The sequence below is a fragment of the Gossypium hirsutum genome, chromosome A09 (genome assembly GCF_007990345.1).
Source record: "Gossypium hirsutum isolate 1008001.06 chromosome A09, Gossypium_hirsutum_v2.1, whole genome shotgun sequence".
NCBI lineage: Eukaryota > Viridiplantae > Streptophyta > Magnoliopsida > Malvales > Malvaceae > Gossypium > Gossypium hirsutum.
Window position 1 is genome coordinate 84,673,426 of NC_053432.1, and position 23,409 is coordinate 84,696,834.

At 29.8% G+C, this 23,409-nt stretch overlaps 1 protein-coding gene across 2 annotated transcripts; it reads right to left on the reverse strand.

Moving 5' to 3' along the window:
* Positions 1 to 1,587: 1,587 nt before the first annotated feature.
* LOC107935159 (E3 ubiquitin-protein ligase UPL6) lies at positions 1,588 to 11,114 on the reverse strand. 2 transcript variants are annotated; one of them, XM_041077352.1, is made up of 26 exons: positions 10,636 to 11,114; positions 9,809 to 9,906; positions 9,483 to 9,610; positions 9,160 to 9,271; positions 8,646 to 8,826; positions 8,298 to 8,480; positions 7,771 to 7,953; positions 7,323 to 7,395; positions 7,009 to 7,127; positions 6,588 to 6,892; positions 6,351 to 6,447; positions 5,976 to 6,119; positions 5,691 to 5,774; positions 5,516 to 5,602; positions 5,188 to 5,328; positions 4,949 to 5,074; positions 4,262 to 4,360; positions 4,056 to 4,123; positions 3,903 to 3,969; positions 3,588 to 3,758; positions 3,407 to 3,496; positions 3,020 to 3,100; positions 2,753 to 2,826; positions 2,564 to 2,635; positions 2,315 to 2,404; positions 1,588 to 2,135 (listed from the first exon to the last, which is right to left on the reverse strand). In XM_041077352.1, the coding sequence occupies exons 1-26, from the start codon at positions 10,792 to 10,794 to the stop codon at positions 2,069 to 2,071; spliced, it is 3,099 nt and encodes a 1,032-aa protein (XP_040933286.1). In that variant the 5' UTR covers positions 10,795 to 11,114; the 3' UTR covers positions 1,588 to 2,068. The 2 variants fall into 2 exon arrangements, with proteins under 2 accessions (XP_040933286.1, XP_040933287.1); XM_041077353.1 differs by having other exon boundaries at positions 7,009 to 7,118; positions 10,636 to 11,096.
* Between the last annotated feature and the right edge of the window lie 12,295 nt (positions 11,115 to 23,409).

The following is a 23,409-nucleotide window of genomic DNA, read 5'->3' on the forward strand; positions in this document are numbered from 1 at the left end:
GGTTAATTAACTATAAATGAAATATATTTAAATTATTTACATATGATTGAAATTTTAGTGGCATTTATTTCCTATTATATACAATCCAAATCAAATTACTTAATTAAGATGGAGAAATATATATGGGGATCAAACCGAAAGTATTAATTGGTTCTTAGAGTTGATATTATACCCCAACACATTTAGATTTTAGACATTTCACATATAAACAAACTCTCTATATAGATGTAAAGAAACATTTTATATAATTTAATAAAATAAAATATCAAAAGGTTTTCAACATATATACGGAAGAATGTGGGACTTGGGAATTTGGTTTAGGTTGAAGATGATGTTTTTAAAGTGGGGAATTAATTAAAGCTTTAAATAGCTTTTTGGAAACAATCGTTATGGACTTACGGATACTCTTCAAACTATCTTATACAATATTATATGAGATTGAGAATTAAAGAGTCCACTTTATAATTAAACTTCAAAATATTTTTTTAACTTTTATATTTGCATTACTCTCTAAATTTATCAATTTCTTTCTGTTTTAATCCAGGTGAGGTGTAACGTTTTAATATCATCCCATATAATCACTAATTTTTTTTATATAAAAAAATTAGATGATAATATGACAAGATTCAATATGCCACATTATTTTAGAGATTAAAATGATGAATAATTAATATAAAAAAAAACACCAAAATCAAGTTTTATAGTGATTAGGAATAATCTATTGTATTCTCAACCCAAATAATTGTGCTCATGTCATGGGGCATAGTGAAGGAGGGAGGGAATGGTTGGATTTTTTTCCTTTTTATGATTTCACCTAAATTAATTAAGCATATCTTCCTTTCATTCAATAAATGCAATATCCCTGAGATTGTGTGTCTTAACATTATAGATATGTTTAATTAAATACAAAGTTATATGCGCGTGCGCGTGTTAGGTTATTAGTTGGCATCAAAACTCAGAATCCCTTTCATTAATTCTCCATCCCTTTACATACATTTTTTTAATTATTATATTTATACAGCACCCGTTTTTTATTAATAAGAGCACTAATTTAAGGAGTGCAACCGAACCAAGCTAAACTTAAAAAGGTAACAAATTCAAGCTCAAACCCCGACTTGAAGTTTGATATTCAATTCTAGCTCTTTCAGACATCAGACATCAATTTTTAAATTCAAGTAGTTCGATTAAGCTAATTTATATTTGAACTCAAATAATTCGATTAAACTCATTTATACTTGTACTTGTTCGTGTTTAAACTCTTCTTATATATAATAAGAGTAAAGATGTAATTTCATAATATAAAATATATTAAATAAAAAGCTTTGATTAAACTCACAAACAGTACAAATCAAATATCACGATGCTCAAATTTGATTCAATAATTATCAGGTCGAATTCAAATTTATTCAAAACAAACTCGAATAATTCGAGCACCATATCTCATTTACACCTAGCACTTACATGATCAATTAAGCCTAAATTATCAGTCTGCTAAATGCCAAAGCCAAGCCTTGCAAAGAAAGGATTCTTCGTCTTAGATGGGCACAATAACTAGAAAAAATGGTAAATTACTTGCAACATAACACAGAGCAGACAAATGGATATTATTATAAATTATTATGATAATGATGAAGATGATGATGTTACTCATTTACAAATGATCATAATACAAGAATAATTGTATCACCTAGACCCTGCACTACCCTGGCCCTGACCCTGCAAGGGTCATCTTCCACATATTGTAGATTCAGAATCTACATTTTAAAACAGAATACACACACTGTCGATAACTCCATGTTTGTTTCTACATTTTCCCAGTAACCAAGCAGCAACCACACAGCTAACTTACCTATTTATCTTAATACTCACTGTTATGGTTCTCGGCCTTTTGGTCTCAACAACCATTCATCCCCCCCTTCCAGCTCTCATGGTATCGGTTAGAAAATTTCTGACATTCCAATTCCGATATATAAGAATATAAATTACCGATGCGCACATATACTTCACTCAAACCTGACACCAGAGCCAGTCTTTGTCTACGTGTCGAGTTGCTTATGTAGAGTACAACTCAACTCAAATCAAAACCAGCATCTGCATTTATAGCATATAGCAATTTGGTTTCCAGTTGCTCTTTGCTGCACCATAACCACAAACATCATGATGTGGAAGTTCATTATATTGCAATGAAAGTTAAAGGAAAAGGCCAATATCTAAATAAGCAACTATGGTTATGATGAGCTCCTTCTAATCAGAATTTGACTCACTTTATTACTTCTAAGGTAAGCTGCTAATAGAGAGGGAGGGAGAGACAAACCTTCCGTATGGTGGAAGCTTTAAAAGGTTCATACAAGTCGCAGACGTTGGTAACCGGTCCAATGCTTCTTCAGAGGCACTTCCAGCGGCTCTGCAAAGGAGTTGATAGTAAAGTCTTTAGTTCTGTTTCGGAAACGGAGAATGAAAGATTAAAAACAGAGGCCGGAAGAGAGAAATAAGTCATGTCCTCAGTAGCTGTCAGCCACCTGAAGTTACCATATTTCCAGAGTACATTTGGTACAATGATTACCTTTGTATGCAAAATAAAGGTTCAAGATATTTGAATCCCAGCAACGGTCCTCGGGAACAACCAGTCACAAACCTAAAAAGAACCTTATCAAGTTATTCTTCTCTCTCACGTTAATAATTATTGAAGCTAATAATTACAAGTAGACATCATAGGAGGACAATCACACAGATAACAGATGATGTAACTTACTTCAAAAATTTCTTTTGGTTTTCCAGAGAAAAGCTTTTGAGGACTTCCCAAAACATATCAATGACATAGTGCTCCTGTCAAGCAAAGAAGCGAAAATAAGTATAAAGGGCTGACTCTTGGTAAATACAACAGATAGGGTAACAAGTTGATCAGTAACAACTTGCACTCCTTTAACAAAACTAGGAAAAGTGGAAGCACACTTGGTATGTAATATGTAATAATCATTCAAATTCAACTATAAAAAAATGAGAGCCATAAAAAACTTACACCATGATAGCCCCCTGCATAATTAGTGTTCTGTCGTAGGTCATCAACATCCAAGCTGTCAAGTGAACCTGATATCAGAAGCTGCAAAGAAAATAGATTCGGAGGATTTAAAAAATGTCAAAATTACATTTAAGCAGATGCAATCAAGTGATGAAATTTATAATTTAAAAGATAACAAGATGTTTCAGCCAGTGTGAATACGGTACTTGTTTCATGATATTATGCATGACAATCACAAATCTCGATAAAAAATGCAATTCACGGAGATAACATTTTGATGGTTCATTACCCTTTTAAAGTCCAAAAGGAATTCCAAAAAACTCTACCTATCATGTTTAAATAGGCAGATGGTAGCAGAAACCTGCAAAATTTAGTAGACTAAAATACCTGCAACTCGTGTTCATTAAACATATCAATCCACTCTTTCCGCATAAGTTGCTGAAATCCCCTAAGGAAATGTGTACTTTGTTGTCGTATCTGCAATGGCGCATCATTTCATTGTCTCATCATCATGCAAGGTAAAAAACTAAATTGCATTAAGATACTTAGAAATGAAGTGTCTTACTACCTGAAAATTCAATCGGTGGTTAGATACAAGATGAATAAATGTGATAACATTCTCATTAGTAACACGAATGTTTTTGCCTCCTGGAAGCAGCTCTTCTTCTGTTTGCTCTCCATATTCATTATTCACAATTACAAAGTAGAGCTCCAACTCTGAAATGTCCTCTTTATAATGCTGAGATCATAGCAAAGGTGGGGATTAGAATGCTAGAACCATGACATGTAGAGTGCATTAAAGGGTGACTGCAATTAAAGTCACTATATTTCCATAAAGTATGGATGCAAGAGATATAAAAGGGAAAAGGTCAAGGAAAATTACCTTCAAGAAAATAAGGTGACGATATAACTCAGGGTCCAAGGAAGGCAAATCATTTAAATAGTTGTACCTAAGTAATTAAAAGAAAAAAAACATGGATAAATATCTCTATAATACAATGTCTTCCAGAGAGGAGGAAACCGTTCAAAACCTTACTTTTGTTTCAATTTGCTCAAGAAGAATGTTGCAAATGGTATATCTACAAGAATTCCTTCAAACATGGCCTACAAGGAAGGTAATATTATGCCTCATCAATAAGCCTATGATAGATAAAGCTGAGATCGCATTCAAGCAAATTAAATATTAAACATAGACAAAGCATTGGATAGAATAGATTAAGCTTCTGTAAAAGAATTGCGTACCTTAGCAAGGAGTGATCCCAAGAAATGGAAAAATTGGAGGTGTTGTTCATGTATCATTCCCGAACCAGGATTTGGGTATAAAAGGTGATCAGCTGTTTCCTGGGTAGCCATGCCAAGTAGTATGTCAAAAGAACATATAATAGAAATAATACATAGCGAGACAAGTTAACATGTGCAACAAAGAGGATCAATACCAGTTACAGCCAAAACTGACTTAAAATGAAAAACATGAAAACTTGATGAACTTTAAATAACAGACATGACAATACGAGAAAACAACTAGTAGCAGAGGGTAATGATATCCTCTATTTGAATTCCATGACCTCTTCTATATCTTTATACCAAGTACAGATTCCAATCTTATGTAAAAACAAAGGGGTTCAGATTCCAATTGGTGTTAAATCCATCTTTATCTTCAAATATTTCATTGAAATGAGCATCTCTTTGCCTCTTTTATCTTTCCCTCATTCAGCAAGAATTGAATATTAATATGCTCTCTCAACCTATTTGATCCAAAAGAAGCATGCCATCTTAAATCAGAAAGGTAAGGAAGCCCCAAGTGACATCTTTACCGTAAGTGAAATAAAAAATAAAAGTATCTTGTGGATATGCCCAACCAGCTTATCGAGAAATTACTTGTTTACATGAAAAGATGAAAAGGAGATAGCAGTAGCATAAATTAACAACCTTAAATAACCCATACTGCACGTCAAATGCAGCTCGAGTAATATTCTCCATAAAATCTTTGAAAATTCCACCGCCATCGATACCAGGTTCCTCCACTCCAAATTCATTGACAAATGTTACACGAATCTGCAGGGCAGCAAATGAAACTGCTTGTATCATTGTTGGGCACTGTCAAAATTGAAGAATCCAGATTCCTAAAGGAAAAGATAATAGAGTGAAAAGACCTAAGTAAAGCATACCAGTCCTCTAAGATCCTCTTCGGATAATGCACTCATCTGATTATACGCATCTTCCAGAATATGATCCCTTCGTATTCTGAACCGGTTTCTGGTAAAAACACCATGAGCCTCTTGTCTCTGCCTGACTGAGGCTAGTTGTGACTGGAAGATGGAGATATAGAGGGAAGATAAAAAGGAAATTAAATATAAATGGAAAAAGAATGCATAGATTGGACTAATTTGCCACATAACTTCCCAACCTCTCAGTCCAATGAATTTATATTATGATAGTCACAACTCTTATTCTCCAAGAACCAACAGTTACAAACAGAATTTGCTAGTTACTCACAGTGAATATTTTAACTCTGCTAGTGAATGGAATCAAGAAAGGTGCTTGCTTCAATATGTCATGCGCTTTTGTGCCTTCCGTTACAGCCTGCTAGGGAAAGTTTGAGGTCAGAACAAACAAGTTACAACAGAAAATTGATGCTTAGAACTTGAAACTGCAATAGAGAAGCTATTACCTGAGAAATAAAATAGTCATTTACACCATCAGCATGGAAGTCACTAGGGGGAGTGAACTGCCGCCGGTTATTCCAATCTTGCAACTGTAAGAGTAGGTTTAAATAACAAAATCAGAAAGGTGAGAAAAAAAAAAAGCATAATGTTTCCCTACATGCCATTTCTCTCAGGAAATGTGTCACTCTATTTATATTTATTGAACACAACCCAGTTAATCAGCAATATCATGCACAAGAGAAAATATCAAGTGGGAAGTGAGAAATTTGACAGTTTATACTGGCATCTACCTGGGATAGCAGCTCAGAGGCTACAGTACCAACCCTACTTTGAATAGCTTCAACAGGGTGCTTCTTATGACCAGAAGTGTTGGAGATGAATTTCCCAGAACTGGGGTGAGCTGAAGGATTCACCCATAGGATCTGCCACAAAGCCTGTATTAAGGAGGAGAAGAATGTCAGTTAGACCTTCTTATGCAATTCCACGTAATCATAATAATCATGGTTTTCACAAATGCTATCATAAGGCTGATGGATATCCACAAATCGTGTCCTTAATCTAAAGCAAGCACAGTGCACTGAACATAAGATCTTTTTTCTGATTTAAAAATTACTTCATAATTTAAATAATAGTTTGCTGAACTACACTTTACAAAATGAAGTCACCTGTCTCAGAATGACAATTAGGCATCTGACATCCTTCAAAGACAGAGGCTTCTCCTGCTCATAAAACTCCTCATTATCAACTATCATAAGCATGTGCCTAATCACCCACAAAGAAGCTAGACTAGTCAGTCATCAATCTGTAAACAACATTTAGCATGTAGAAAAACAAATTAAGGATGAAACCTGCAACAAAAATTGCATAAAATTATTCTGCCAGAAATCAAGCAATCATCTTACTTGTACACTGGACAAAAAACGGACAGAGGTAGCAACCAACCAGGTGCATCTCCCAGAAGATATGAAAAGCGCTCAGGCAAGGATGACCACTTTTGATTTTCATGACATCGCTTCATAAAATTCCAAAGCACTGGAACAAGTTCAGTTCTATATGCTAGTACAGTCATGATTCTCTCTAGAGGTAAAGTATTGAATGTAACATGCAAAAAAGCACACGCAGCTGCAACAGCTGCCACCTCCTTATCATCTGGGCCTTCATTATGTGAACCATGGGCAGTGGAAATCCCTCCAAATAACACATTAGTCTGCTCAGAAGAAACAAAATTAAAACCATTTCTTTGATCTCACAAAGAAATCACCAATTTTATGAGGAATAACCAAAGTGATTTTCAAAATAACAGTAAGTGTCAAAACTGCCTACCAATTGCACAAGAAAACGTGAATCAATAGCATTTGTTATCTGCTGTTGCAAATTATCATCCAAAACAATTTCCACTGATTCATCACCAATTATCATGTCATCCTCCCCAACTGTAGAACCTGAAGCCAAATAGTTACCCATGTGCTTGCAATGAAACAATTTAAAGATGAATTGCTGTGCAAAAAATTCAAGTCATGGTTGCAGTATCATAATAACAAAATCTATCATTTTCTTACTGAGCAAACAAAAAAAAAAATTCCATCACCATATAAGAGGAAAGAGAAATAGATGACATATCAAGACGCAAAGCTTACTTTCTCTGCTTGAAGATTTTATAGGAGGAAGAGCTTCCAATAAGTATGTTGTAACTGCTGCAAGGTCTAAGGCCTGCTCAAGAGAAAAACCAAAAGTAGAAAACTAGCTGAGAACCTGCTTAAATTAAAATTGAATTTCTTTAACATAAAAAGCAACTTTAATGCAAACATAAAAATAGGTAATCACATTTGACACTAATTTAAACACTGCTTTAATGGAAATACTAAGAGTATAATTTGTATGACATGGGAGCCAGGGAAGCTATTTGGGTCTAACATCTGAAGGCAAATGCATTTACATATAAACATATTCATAACATTCAATCACATCAAAAGGACAATATTGTCCAAAAGCCACACATGTAGAATCACTACGTTTACCACTAATGAACGACGGAAAAGCTTATAGCACAAAAATTTGGTTCAATTAAAAAAATCAGCTTCTTACCATTTCAAATGAGCAGTCGGGCTGAGATAAAGCAGCACCTGTTGTTTCTAATATATTACCAAGAATGCAGGCATAACCAGGAAACTCATTCAACATATCAGTGGGAAGTACATTAGCATGGTTTTGCACACACAAAGCCATCTGATTAGTGTAGTATTGGGTCAAGCTCCGAGAAGCAAAAACCTAAAAAGTAAAACATTATAAAATTATAGCCTGTAACAAGCATAAAATAAAAACAGAAAAATAAATTGCAATACAAAATTTGCTACGGAAAATAAGATTTGGAATATTTGCAGCATTAACACACAAAAAAAAATATATATTTATATATACATATATATATAAGCAATATGTACAGCTAGGTTGCAGAAAATGTGAAAGTAATAACAACAAACTAGAATAGAAACAAGAAGCATTAAAACTTGGATGTTTTTTCAGCACCACATACCACCACTATCGAGATTCAATTAAGATCAAAGAAAAAACTTATAAAGTCTCAAACAAAGTAGCATGTAGAATAAATCTACCTCTTTTAAGTATGGGAATTTTTTCCATAAGAAAGGGATTGTAAGAATTTGGAATGAGAAACTCCACTGGGGATCCACATTTGTGCAAATACATGGACTCTGACCAACATGAGAAACCATACAAGCAAGCACATGCTCTAACGCAGATACTTTCCCAAAAGAACCTTTAGCATTTATGTTTTCCTGCACGACAAAAAAATGGTAGTATCAGAAAAGAAGAAGGCCATCACTAAAGCACAAGTCTCAAGATGCAAAATGATGGTCGTAGGGATTTCAAAATGGATATGTAAGAAGTGTATCTAATTAGAAGAAAACAAAACCTAAAAACAGGGTTGCAAAAATGCTTACCTTTGCAGTTAAAATAACTTCTCTAAACAGAGAGAATACATTTCTTTGCAAGAGATAACCAACTGTCTTACAAGCCCATGGCAGTTTAGGGTCTAATATCAAAACCAATGCTTGAAGCAATATGGCTGTTGATGCACTAGGCTCCTCTCCCGTCATCAACAGTTGATCTTTCAATTTATTTCTGCCCAAAAACTAATATTACCCTCTGAAACAGCTTAAAGACATGCACAGAATATATGCCTACATTAAATTCTGCCTGACATCATAGTTCAAGACACTAAGAATGAGAAAGAAGGAAAAGAGAAAGACATGGGTGCATGACAATATATATTAAGCTATCATCAACATCGGGCATTCAATTCCTTTCCCTGGTTTCAGTTTCTATTTTAGATCCCTGATATTCTAGAGAGCATCTAAAAGCTTCTTAAATATAAAGGAACACAAGCTTGATGCAAATATAGAAATAAAAAAATAGAGAACACCCAGCTGAAAAAAGAAGATTTGAAGCACAAACCTGTTGTGATGTATAGCCTGAATGCAAGCAAATGAGAGTCGCTTCAACCTGTAGACAACCAAAGAATGATTGGATAAGTAGTCCGTGCCTGCAAAGAGTTCCACGACATCCCCTGTTGCACAATTATGTGTGAAAGTTAGAGAAAGAAAGAAATGCATAAACTAAAATAATTATATGAAATGCATAATAAGTTGTGCATAAATATTCAAAAGTTAGAGAAAAAAAGAAAGATAAGCAGTTAAGCACTGCCACCACCATAATTATATGCAACACACAGCTTATCCATAATACAACTATTCAAGAAGGGACTATTATAGAAATACCACTTTCTCGAACAAAATGCTGAATTAATCGGCAAGTCTCAACAAGAACAGAAAAATCATTCATATTCCATGCATTGACAAAGAAAATTAGCTGGCGGAGAAACTCTGAGTCTGGACCAAAACAATGCCTGCATAAAAAGGGCAGATCTGAATAAAATCAGAAAATCACATTAAAGATAATGCATTTCAAAAAGCAGTGAAGCCGGCCCAAAAGAAAATGGTGTTTCAGTTCACTCTGTTGATATTAAATGGAGCTCTTTATAAAATGAACCAAAAGAATTCTTGACAGGAAACATGTTAAATACATTATAGATGTCCAAATATACCTGTCTACATGATGGCAGTGCTTTCCATAAGTTTTGTAGAACTGCTCTCGCACCTTGGCTCGTTCAACTTCCACTACCTTTCTCCCTCTGAAGTATTTCTGTAGTTAATAATTAGTCAAGACTTTGCCAAATGTAGACCAGCAAGTTCTTGAAGACAAATCCAGACAACCATTTCGTTAACCTAAATTGCCCAATAGAAAGGCATACTCTAAATTCATATGCACCCTATGCCGATAACAATTCAATTTAGTAATAAGTATTTGATGTTGTTAAATCATAAAGCAGAAACACCTAAATAAACAATGCAGGTTTCATTTAATAAAAACTAATTTATTTCAACACCTTACTAGCTTGGAGGATAGTTTAATGTATTTAAACCTGACAGTGAATTTAATAAACGTTAAATCACAAATTTTCACAAGTAAACCTGAGAATGGAATTTAATCTCTTTCCCAGATATAATGAAGTTGAAGGAAAACAAAGGGTAGTCTCTCAATCACATTCTACAATGCAATGATTACATCTACCTATAGTTTGAACCCCTAAAACTATATTAGCACTTATCTAGCACAAATAAAGAGCGGCCTATACATAATACTAAACCTGTGCAATCTAACCAACTCTTCGCATTACAAACGAACCTAGAATTTTTGGAAACAGTCTATTGCATATGATTGTATTTAAACTAAACAAGCATGGAAACTCTCGAGAGAATAATTTTCAGCTCAATGCAAAAGAAAAAAAAAAGGAGGAAAATGAAGTTCTTCAACTAAACCAAATAAAGTAATTAATGAAACTAAGAAACAGCCTAAATTCAAAAGCAAAACCTGAATCTTGAGAGCTGCAGAATTTTGCTGGCGCAACCAAAGACGGCGATTGCGTTCCAAACGCGTTTGTTCAAGAAGTTTCTGCCTATCTCTCTCTTTGGAGCTCCGACCGCCCAAATCAACCCGTTTCCGAGTAGTCGGATCACCCGAGAAGAACATTCTCGAAACTCAGCAACTCCGCTAAAACCCAAAAAAGAAACCGAAAGCAATCAATATTCCGAGGGAGCGAAATCAAAGGCTTTTTCCTTTTAGATTCGATGAAGAAAGAGTGGCGCTAAACAATTTTTTTTTATCAGATTGAAAATAAGAGATCGCTGAACGTGCGATGTTTGGTGTTTGTATAGAGAGAAAGTGGGAGGAAAATTGAGAATAATAATTCAGAGAAAAACAGTTAAAAATAGTGGAAGAATTTGGGAGAAAATTTGTCCCGATTCCTTAATTTCTACTGTGAATATATATGATTTGAATTAAATTTGTTAATTAAGAATATGGGGAAAAAGTTCAGAAGGCATAAAGGAAGAGTCTTTAAGAAATTCGGAAAGCGTGGGCTGCCAAATCCTTCAGAATTAACCCACTAAAGCCCAATTATCAAACCCTAACTTCGGTTCAATTCCAATCCAATCCAATCCTAACGCTTTTGAAAAAAAAAATAAACTAATTTGGTGAACTTTCATTACAATGGGATCTCATGTGATGCTTTTAATTAGCTGTTAGAAAAAAAAGGAAAACCAAATATCAATCCACCAAGATTTGTATTAAGAAGTATAAACCAATTCACCATTTTTAATAGCAAAGGAGAAATATTTATTTCGTAACCTATTTAACAAGTTTTAAGTCATCAACATAATTTCTTAATTTATATAGTTTGATCAAATAGTTATAGTTTTTTTTAAAAAAGATTTCACTAAATCTCACTATAATAAGTCTCGCCTTAAACATTATCTATTAATTTGTCTTTATTTGTTTGGTAAAATTTAATTATTAGCCATTATACTATGCATAAGTTTTGATTTAGTCCCTATATTCTAATTTGATTAATTTTAACCTTTGTCCTTTTTGAATTGGTCCACGTTAGTCCATAAACTTTTCAAAATTTGAAACTCTCGTATCTATACTTTCCAAATTTTAAAATTTCAATCTTGACCCGCACAATAAAAATTAAACTTGATAGGTCAAATTTTTAGTCTTTATGCTTTTAAAATTTTAAAAATTCCAATCTCGACTCAAACAATAGGCATTAAATTGATTGCTAAAATATCATGGTTTTTCTGTAATTATTATGTAGAAATAGCAAGTTGATATAATTTTACATATGCGATAATTTTTCATTTCTACTTTTATAACTAAAATAGTGCATAGTCAATATACCAAATACATAAAAGTCTAATCACATATAGCAGACTTTTACTCTTTCTTGTGAAAAAAAAAACCTCTACCGATAGTGTAGAAAATAGTTTTATTTTATTGTTAAAAAAATGCATTTGTTATTCAGCAGATCTATTTCATATCTCTCTTCTCAAATAGACATCGAAGATGTGCAATAAATTGTTAAGGTTTCTTTTTTAATAAAAGTGATAGGAAAAAAAAGAAGATAAAACACATTTTTCACTAAAATGTGCTATTTACGAAGGTTTATGGTTGAGGTGCTGGTGAGTTAGTCCATCACCTGATCCACTTTGGAAAAGCTTGGATTTATAATTTTCACTCTTAGATTAACTTCTTCGTTTATTGATTAATAATGAAAATTTGAGATTGAGATTACCTTATGTATTACCAAAAATATTGGCATTATTAGTACTACCATATTATCAACAATTAAAGATAATATTGTTGAATCATATATAATTATATAATTACAAAGTTATAAAATTTCTATCTATAATCTTACCTTTTGTGATCCAAATCACCTACTAGAATGCACAAAACTTAATTTTTAGAGCATTATTAAATTTAGTTCGAAAATAATGTTAGATTTAATTCAATATTAAAATATGTTCAAAATTTTTGTGTTCGTTTATTTTTATTCAAAGGAATAAGCCTCGGTGAAAATACCTCTTCAGTTGATTTTTTGTGAAATTCATGTTGATTTTTTTTTCAAAGTACTGCATTAGTAAATTTAATAAAATAATTATAAATGTTATTAGTTAATTAAATTCTTAAAAATAAATATAAATAGATTTAATTTTAAATATAAAAATACTGTAATGTTCAGAGATCACAAATCAAACCCTCCCTTAACGCCAAAACTCCAGCATCATCAGCCTTAACCCTCCGGCCATTACAACCCATAACACACCCCAACTCATCCCTCAACACCACCCCAACAGCACATCGATCACCATCACCGATTCGCCTCAAGTGGCTTCCAAACTTCATTTATTAGATCCATCAATGTTCATTACAGAAACACATTAAGCTTCATAAGGTAATGAAAAATCTCCAGTGCTACACCAATATTATCATGAATGAACCTACCCCTATAAAAGCATTTTGATTATGAGTTATCAATCCCCCTAAAACAGTCTTCAATCTAGTAACCCTTTTATACACTAATAGGTGTATATTGAGATACATTTTTCATGAGTTCCCTACAATTCATCTCCCTCAATAGCCTCCCACTCTGAAAAAATCCCTCCACAGCCCTAATCACATCACCCTTAGTAACATCCCAAAATTCCTGGAAGAAAAAGCCATTAAAACCATCAGGTCCCGCAGCGTTTTCCACCTCTCCTTCAGATATAGCAGCACACAGACCAGTATTCATCTCAGCTGTTACCAAAATTGGAACCACCTCCAGACGCCATTCAAGTCCCTATCCACATTAGATTGAAACAGTTGTGCCTTCAAAAAATTTAAAAGCATGATTTGATGGTTACACTTGTTAATTAACTATATGGTCTGCCGCCTTATTATTTAGAAATAATTAAAAAAAAAAAGGATTGTCTGCAAACCCATTTTGATGGGGTCAATAAAATAATGGTAGCTAGGTAAGTTGTTTGATTAGGTTTAAGCAATTAATTAATCAATTAAAATATGAAGCAAATATAAACTTTGAGTGGAGTTAAATTAAATTATTAAAATAATATAATAATAATGCTGGCCTTTAACCAACCTAATAATGTCTCGAAATGGTCAAGCATTACTAGGACTATCCAACAACAATTTTAACTATATATATGTATGAGTAGATATGTTTTTTTCGTATATCATTTCAATGTTTAAATTGAAATTTATATTTTTTTTATTCAGATTGATACTTGAAATTTGACTTCTAACCTATATTTTAGTCTATTTTTGCAACTCCGTTAAAATTAAAATTAGATGACGTCGACCAATCAAATTATTTCACGCTTTCTAATTTTAACAAAGTTATAGAAATGACCTAAAAGATGAGAAGGAAACCAATTTGAAACATAAATACTAAATTAAATATTAAAGCTAAATTTTAAATAAAAAGAAATATGTTTTAATGCAAGAAGGACTGAGTTGAAAGTTCAAACTATGAATTATGAAACTGCAATCAATCAAACTAAGAAAAGAAAGCATCATTGTAGGGAAAAAAAAGTAAAGGATAGAAATAGGTGATTAATTATTGGAGATTGTTGACTATAATAATATGTAACTTAAAAATTAAATTATTAAATAAAAATAAATAATAGGAAAAGAAAAAGCCACTGAATCTGGACAAGCAAACCTGTTTAATCCTTCCTAAGATATATTATTTAACTCACGATTTAGTACTTAAACTATATATTTTATTTATTTATTTCATTTACTCGCATTCGGTAAAAATATGTCATGTGAAATAAAAGTGAGAGGATTAAATTATATGCCTAATTATTAATGTGGAGCAAGCAAGTCCCCTGCCTCTAAAATTAGAAAATTACTTTTTTATCTTTTAAAATGTATAAAATTATAAATTAATAATGGTGAATTTATACTTCCAACTCTTCCAAAAATGATAAAGTTTTAATTTAATTCTTTAAAAATTTATAAAAATATTAATTAGTAAAATTACATTTTAACTTTTATTAAAATTTATAACTTAATTTCAAGTGATGATTATCCCAAACTTCACAATCTTATTTTATTTGATTTTTTTATATTATATATGTATATGGATTTACTCCATTAATCAACATCAACTTCATCATTTCCACATTTATAAATTAATTAATTTATCATCTTCCACTCTTAGATAGACATGTCCTAAATTTCTTTTGATGTTGATAGTTTGTGCATTCAATTTCCTACCTCAATATGTATTTTCTTAAATTTTAAAATATTTTAATTACATCCTAAATTATTGATATTATATTAATTAAGTTCTTTTGTTATTAAAACTATTAAATAACACATTAAATCTTATACAACTAAATTTAAACTGAAAATTTTATAAAAAAACAAAGCGTTGTCGTATAACTTTTAAAAGTAAGAACTACAAAAGAAAAAAAGAGAAACGGTGAATGAAATTTTTTTGTAAAAGCTTTCAAAACCTCAAAATTAATATTTTTAGAATATCCTTTTTTACACTATTAATTTTTTTTACAAAAATTTCATTTTAAATTATGTCATATAAGATCTAACGTGTCATTTAACAGTTAAATTAACGATTTTAGTAACAGAATGACCTAATTAACACAATTTCAATGGTTTAAAGATGTAATTAAAATAATTTGAAGTTTAGAAACTATTTAAAATGAGAATCATAATTTTGGAAATGTTTGGTACAATTAAATCATATATATTATCACACTCCACATTATCCTCCTTATCTCATCTCTAGTATTAAATTTCGAATTTTGGCATTAAATTTTATAAGGCATGATTAAAATATTTAAAATTTTCAAGGATTTGATAACAACATTTAAAACTTTAAAGGTTTAATTAATTTTTTTTTTAAGATTGAAGAAATATAACTCTTTTTTTTTGTGAAAAAAAAAATGTTACAAAATCAATAAGTTAAATCTTTATAGGAGGATCCTCAACCAATCTTAAACCTAGCTTTCTAAAACAAATTGACTTGGCCAGACTATCAACAACTAGATTCTCTTCACGAGGTATATGTTGAATCCTCCATTGTTTTACCATTTTAAGGATAAGATGAATTCTTCTGATGAGTGTAGAATTAGAATTTCCTGAAGAACCTTCTTGAATAGAGTTAACAGATTCAATGCTGTCAGTTTGGATTAAGATCCTTTCGAACCGTCTGTCCAAAATAAGATTTAAGCCATCTAAGATTCCCCATAGCTCAATCTCTACCACCATACAATTGCCCAAATACCTACAGAGTCCCATGGTCCACCCATCATTATGATCGTACATAAAGCCTCCAGCTGTTGCAAAGCCTTCATCAAGTTTTTTTAAAAATACTTTGAATGAAGTGACAAGAATTTTCAAAAATTTTAAAGATAATTAATTAAAATTAAAAAAATCATCTTTTATGCCACTTTAGAGGAAAACAAAGACTATGTTTAATCTCATAATGTGCAATAATTTAATCCTTAAAAATAATAAAATTATAAGTTTAATCTCTTTAAAATTTTAAAAATTATAAATCAACATAATAATAAAATTGCATTTTAACTAAAATAATAATTCAATTATGTACTTAGAAAATATAATGGTGTTTTGGTCATTTTCTTTATTTGTTAACTAATTAGCAACATTCTCTTGTTTTATTGGTTGCTTCATACATCGAAAATTTAATTTTATATTACAATGTTAAAATTCTTTCGTTAAATTTATTGTGTGATATTTTAAAATAAAATATATTCACTTTATATTTATGTAATAAAACAATGACATCGTTATTGAGCTAAATTAAATAGAAATTTTTTTAAAGGTATTAACAATTAAGTTTATATTATTAAATTTAAAAAATAAATAGACTAAATTCAAGTAAAAAATAAAATATACAAATATTAGAGGGACTTAAAACATAATTTAACATTTTATGTATCTACGAGCAATTAGATTTCTAGATATTTGACATTAACTTAGCTAAAATTAGTATAATTATATCAAATAAGAAGTTAGAGTTAGCACTTCGCAGTCCATCTTTTTGTTGAATTTTTTACGGCATAATTCATATTTCTATAACGATAATTTAGGGAGGATTAATCACCTTCTTAATTTCAATTATGACAATAGATACAATGTATCGAGATACACATATACATTTCAATCACAAATTATCATACCTCTTTAATTGAAATTTAAAATAAATAAATAAGATAAATGTCGGATTTTTATTTTATTTGTAGAATTAAAAAAAACTCCATAATTAATGTTTGAGATAAATATAAAAATTATATAAAAAATTTAATCCAATGTACAATATCATATACGAATTTTGATTTTATGCAATTTTTAGTTTAATTTTCACAAACCTTTGACATTATCAATGTAGTACCATTTTACGTATATATCATATACACATATAATTATATTAATTCAATATGAAAATAAACTGACGTATTTAAATCAAAGTTTTATACTACATATGAACCATGATCAAAGATTCATGTGTATAATTGTGCAGTTGCACTAAATCAAAGTTCATATATCAATTTATACGAGACAAATCTCAAAATTATACATAAACTATGATTGAATGTACAATTTGATACATAAACTTTGATTTGATGTAATTATACACATGAAACTTTGATTTATTTTTATATTGAATAAATATAATTACTTCTATATACAATATATAAACATAAAATGATGTTATATTAATAATCGTGTTGTTAGGATCGTCCCGATTAAGCAACGAACAAGTAAAAATAGTAGAAGAAATTGAGAAGATGAACACACAAATTTAACGTGGAAAAACCCCTCAAAAGAGGATAAAAACCACGGGCAAAGATAATTTTACTATAATGGCAAAAGAATGAAGAGTACAAAAGATGGAGATAAAAACTAAACCCCGAAAACCCGAAAAACAAAGAACCCTCAAACGTAAACACAAAATTCTCTGAATGTGTTATGAATTCTAATCTAATGGGTGTCTCTTAATTCTAAGATTGTAAAGGAGCCTATTTATAGGCTAAATTAGTAAGTCAAATAAACTATACTAATAAATGCTAAATATATTATACTAATAAATACTAAATCTTCTAGAAAGAAAATATATTTTTGTTTAACTTGACTTGCAAGCAATTTCTTAGAATTTGGGTCACACAATTCTAACACGTGTTAATAATTTGTGAGAATTGGAACAAATCAAATTTTCATGTATAAAATTATATAAAATCAAAGTTGATGTATACAATTGTATATATTAAACCAAAATTTATGTATAGTTTTTAGATTTATTCTTTTTTTTTACATAATGTTTAAAATTACTTATAGCTCCTCCCAACTCATAAATAGGAGGATAATGCGCTTCAGCGCACTCGAACTCGAATTTTTCTATATTGACAATAATATACATATTAATCGAATTAAGACTCAATCAATAATTTTGAGATTTACTCCTAATTGACATATGAAATAATAATTCAAAATTTTCTGTCGTCAAACCATGGGTAAACTTTTATACCTAACACATATATTATATATATTGTATACACACACGCATGCCTCAAAAGAGTCAAAGAAATTGGGAGACCAATTTGGCAAAAAACGAATAAATTTCAAAACATGTTAGTTTTGGTCAAAGACGCTTCCGATTGAGGGAGAAAGATTTAGAATGAGAAAAAAAATCACAGTAATAATAAGTCTATAAACATAGGAGTTAATTTCTAATTATTATTATATAGTGGGTATTTAAAATTCTTGAATCAAATGGTATATATGTGTAATTTCTCTTTAAAAATATTAGGGTAAATTACACTTAATATCATTAAAATATTAGTAAGTTTATATTTTAGTCACTCAATTTTAAAAAGTTACAAAATAGTCATTGAATTATTTAATTTTTTTATTTAAGTCGTTGAGTTGTTAAGTTTTATATATATATATAAAAAATGTTTGACTAAGGAGTTCTAAGTGACGATTCCATGACTGGTATAGTAAATCAATACTCATCAACAAGTAGAATAGCATATTTTAAATTCAAGTTGATCTGATGATCAATATCGGAGATTGGAGAAGAAAGTCGTTTGGATTTTGGTTTGTAAATTCATGACGTTCAAAGTTGTTTTATGGGGGAAAAAAACTAAACTGTAGAAGAGAAGGGGGTGAGAGCGTTCGAGTAGTACAGACAATGTGAACAGAGAACGTCATATAATAATAATTTTAATGACCCAATGATCTAAATGAAAGCTTTTAAATAGTTTAGTAACCATTTTTTAACTTTTTAAAATTAAATGATTAAAACATAAATGTACTAATAATTTAATAATTTTATCTACAAAAATTAATTTAAATATTTAATGCTAATTAATAATGGGAGAGATTTGATTGATTGGTGATCAATATGGTCAATGAACAAACACCACCGTCCAATTAGAAATATCAACCCCATTCACCCTAAAACCCGGGCTACCTTTTTGAACAAATGACCAAAAAAAAATTAATGGAAATCATGGTTGTCACTATCTAATTTCAAATTTCTAAATTTCATTCGTAATTACGATAAATATGAAATAAATTAAAATATTTTTAAGTTAATACTTCTTTTTTTTTAATTTCACCGTAATCGGCTGAAAAAGATTGTTGTAAGTTTGAGAATTTTTTAAACAAGTTTTGACTTTAATTGATAAATTTGTTAACAATATCAAACTTTTCAACCATTCACTAAATTTGATTGTTGCTCTAGGTTCTTGAAACCCTAATTTTGTAGCTTCATGAACTTGGGGTCCATGGACTTGGAAGTGCAAATTTTTCTTAGCATTAAATTGCCAAGTGTCAAATTGGATCAAAGGTGGGGATGATGAACACAGATTATAATAGTACTCATTCAGTTATTAGTAAAAAAATTGGTAACTAGTATATGATTATTCAATTTTGTCCTTTTTAGTCATCAACTGACTAATGCAAAAATAAAAACACTCAAAAATTTAAGATAGTTGGGTAACAAAAAAGATAAAATTAAATAATTAAGTGACCATTTTGTAACTTTTCGTAATTAAGTAACTAAAAAATAAATTTACTAATAGTTCGGTGACTATTAATGTAGTTTACCTTATCTTTTGGGGTTTTTTTTCTTTTCGTACTATCGGTAAACCTATCAATAAGACAGGTTGAATTAATTTTGAGTTTTATCAACATGAATAAAATCATTTCGAATTTTGATAACTTTTTAAGTTATTTCAAATCAGATAAATTTTAGATCAAATATTATCATCTATCACCATTAAAAAAAAAAGGAAAAATGCTACCAACAATAACTTAAACTTGATAGCGACAAGTGCTCACTAAATCAATGGTTTCGATAATTTTGAGTCACAAATAGAAGATGAAGACTTAGTTGGGAGACGTTTTTTCGATTTGTCAATAGCATGTTTAGCTAATTTTAAAACAGACCAAACTAAATTTATTTTATTCTAGTTTTGAAAATTTTAATTTATTCAGATTTTCGAATCACAATAAATGAATTTAATAATAATAATTGCGTATAGGAACACTAATTCAAGTGTTTTTAATAATTTCGAGTTAATCGATTGAGTATTAGTTTAGTTAATATCGGTATTATTATCAGTACAAGAAAATGTGAATTCGAGTGCGTTGAAACATATTATCTTCTTATTTAAGAATTGATAATAAATTATAGATAATTTTAAGCATTATGATACTACACTCAGATGAAAGAGAGTAAATAAAATAATAAGAAATTGGAAAATGAGTTTTTGGGGGTCAAATTCTTGTCACAATAGCAATGGGTTGTAGGAGAAGCAAATCATGGGAATTTTCAATAAAATAAAAGGTTATCAATTATGGCTTAATATCTTTCCATGTCAACATTTCATTTGCTTATTACTTTTTGATATATATTTCTCTAAGCATCATTACATAATCTCCAATGGTCTAAAAACTATATATTTATAATTGAAATGCTTCAGTTTCATATCAAAAGATATGCTTGGTACCCGTTAAAATATGGTTTAAGTACATGTAATTTTTTGTATATTTGAAATTTAATATTTTTATTTTTATTTTTAAGATTTTGGTCCTTTAGTTAAATTTGTTGGTGTAACATTTTGAAATAACAAATTATTCATTTGGTAACCATATAGCAAGAAAAAGAAAATCGCTGTAATAAACTTAAATATAATATTAACTATTAGATTTATATTTTGAAATCTAAAAGAAGAAAACAGAGATTAAATTCTAAATATACGAAGAGCATGCGAACTTGGAGCATATTTTAAATTTTTTTAATGTAATTGATTAATCTAAATTCTTTTTTGCCACTCTTTGCATAATAGTTTCAAATGAATTTATTATTATAAAAAAAAACCAATCAATATTGGTAGTAAATAGTTTTAACATGTTAAATTAAAGGATGGTAGAAGCTAGATATTAGGGAGAAAACAATTTAGAAAGAAAATTAGGATTAACAAATTATCAAATCATTTTTTAAAGTTTGAATTTCTAATTAAAAATAATTAATTGATTTTGAATATTCTGATATTTTAGAGTATGCAAAAGACAAAAGAGGGGATTTGGTTATGATACTGGGGATTTTTTTTAAATTACAAAATTTCACTAAAATCATTATTAATACTGAATGGAATAATTAATTAACTAAAATAAATTTGGAATAATCTAAAGAATAGGGTTCTAACCTAAAATATTAAAAATTTCAACCCCCAACTTCGCTATTTAACCAATACCTTATTCACTATTGAGGGATTTGTTGGTTTGATAAGTGATAAAATAATTTAAGAAATTTGAATTTTTGTAGTCTTTGTACATTTGAAGTTTCGTGTTTGAATGAATTTAAAATGTAAGTTTAATTGTTAATATTATTATTAAATTCAGATTTATTACAAATATCAATTTTTTGTTACATGACTATCAAGTGAATACTTTTTTTTTTATTCCAAAATGTCGCACTAGTGGATTAAATTTCGAAATCTAAAAAGTAAAAGGATTAAATTTTAAATGTATAAAGATAAAAGGGAGTTAAAGCATAATTAACCAAAACTAGGGTTTAAATCCCATAAGAAAGAAGAAATTAAGTGGAAAGGGATGGAGAAGACGTGTCCTTTGTTTTGATGCTATGCTTGCTTTTCCCCCTCCACGCTCCAGTCCCCTAATGGGGGGTAAGCAATTAAAAAACCTGTCACCCTTTCTACATCAACTATTCAATTTTTTATTACAATTTTAATATCATACAATTCAGAAATTGTTTTTTAAGTTTAGTTAATTCAATATTGAACAATTATAGAATGAAAAACCATCCAATATTTGTTTGTTTTAGTGATGACTGATTACTGATGTTTGCTATGCGTCATATGGGACATACAATACTCTTTTTTGCTCCATAATTTAAAACATTCTACATTTATTTCACGGCTGATATTTGAGTTTCATTTTCACAAATTATAAATTTTGATAATATTTATTCTTTTATATAAAATATCTAAAAAGATTCATAATCCAAACTTATAAATATGAAGATAATACGTTTCAACGTATTTAAACCCGTATCCTCCTACGTTAATAATAATGATCATGCCAATTAAACTAAGGCTCAATCGACATAATTTTTTTTATATATATAAATGTGATTGTTTCTATATTTATTTTCTCATTATTTTTTTATTTTTTTAATAAATATCTTTCATATGTTAGCCTCCATTATTGACACATGTCACTAACTAGCATTTTAATGAAAAAAATAATGAAACAGCACATTAAATAACTTGATTGGAAGTTAGAATAATAATGATAATTTGATAATTAAATTACAATATTTTGAAGTTTAAGGATCACCATAAATTTAATTCATAGTTTAAGACTAACCCGAATACTTATTTACATTTCAAAAGAATTTTATTATTCGTGATTTTATATATATTATACATAATAGAAAATATTAATTTTTTTATCTAAATAAAAGAAAGAGTTGTTGAGGATTTCATGTTAAATGAATCTAAAATTCTTTTTGGTACTAAAGCAATAACTTAGTCAACATTGATAAAAAAAAATTTAATACCTTATCAATTTGGGGAGAAAGATCATATTAATAAGGTGGCTAGAAGATATACATTGGGACTTCATTTCTTCTCTCAACCGCCTTGACAAGTGCAAGATATTTTGTCTACTGATTGTTGCATTAACCTTTTGGTTCAGCTTTGAGTCTCAACTTCCTTTTGAAAACCAAAAATTTTTATATATATATATTACCATTAGGGCTCCAAATAAAGATCTTAATCACTATTCCCTTATATTGGTGTATATATATGTGTATATATATATTTATAGATGTAGAAAATCACTATTATTTAAACTACAACTATTCTAAGTACTACAAAATAATCTAAATCATCATGTAAAATTTAAAGAATTGCATCAGATGGCTGTGGGAAGACAATAAAACTGAGTTCCAAATTAAAAGCCATGGCTGCCATACTATTTGCTAGTCAATTTCTTTCACGAAAGACATGTTTGTGTTTGAGATCAATTTTCCAATCACCAGTAATCATTCTTTTGTTATTTCGTAGAACATCACTGTCATAATCCATCTCACCATTTCCACGAACAAGGTCGCCATCTTCCTTGCTAATGCCAACCCATAATTGATACCCCATAATTCAACCTCGACAATACTACATATCCCTATATTTATTACAAATCCTGAGTGTTAAATACCAT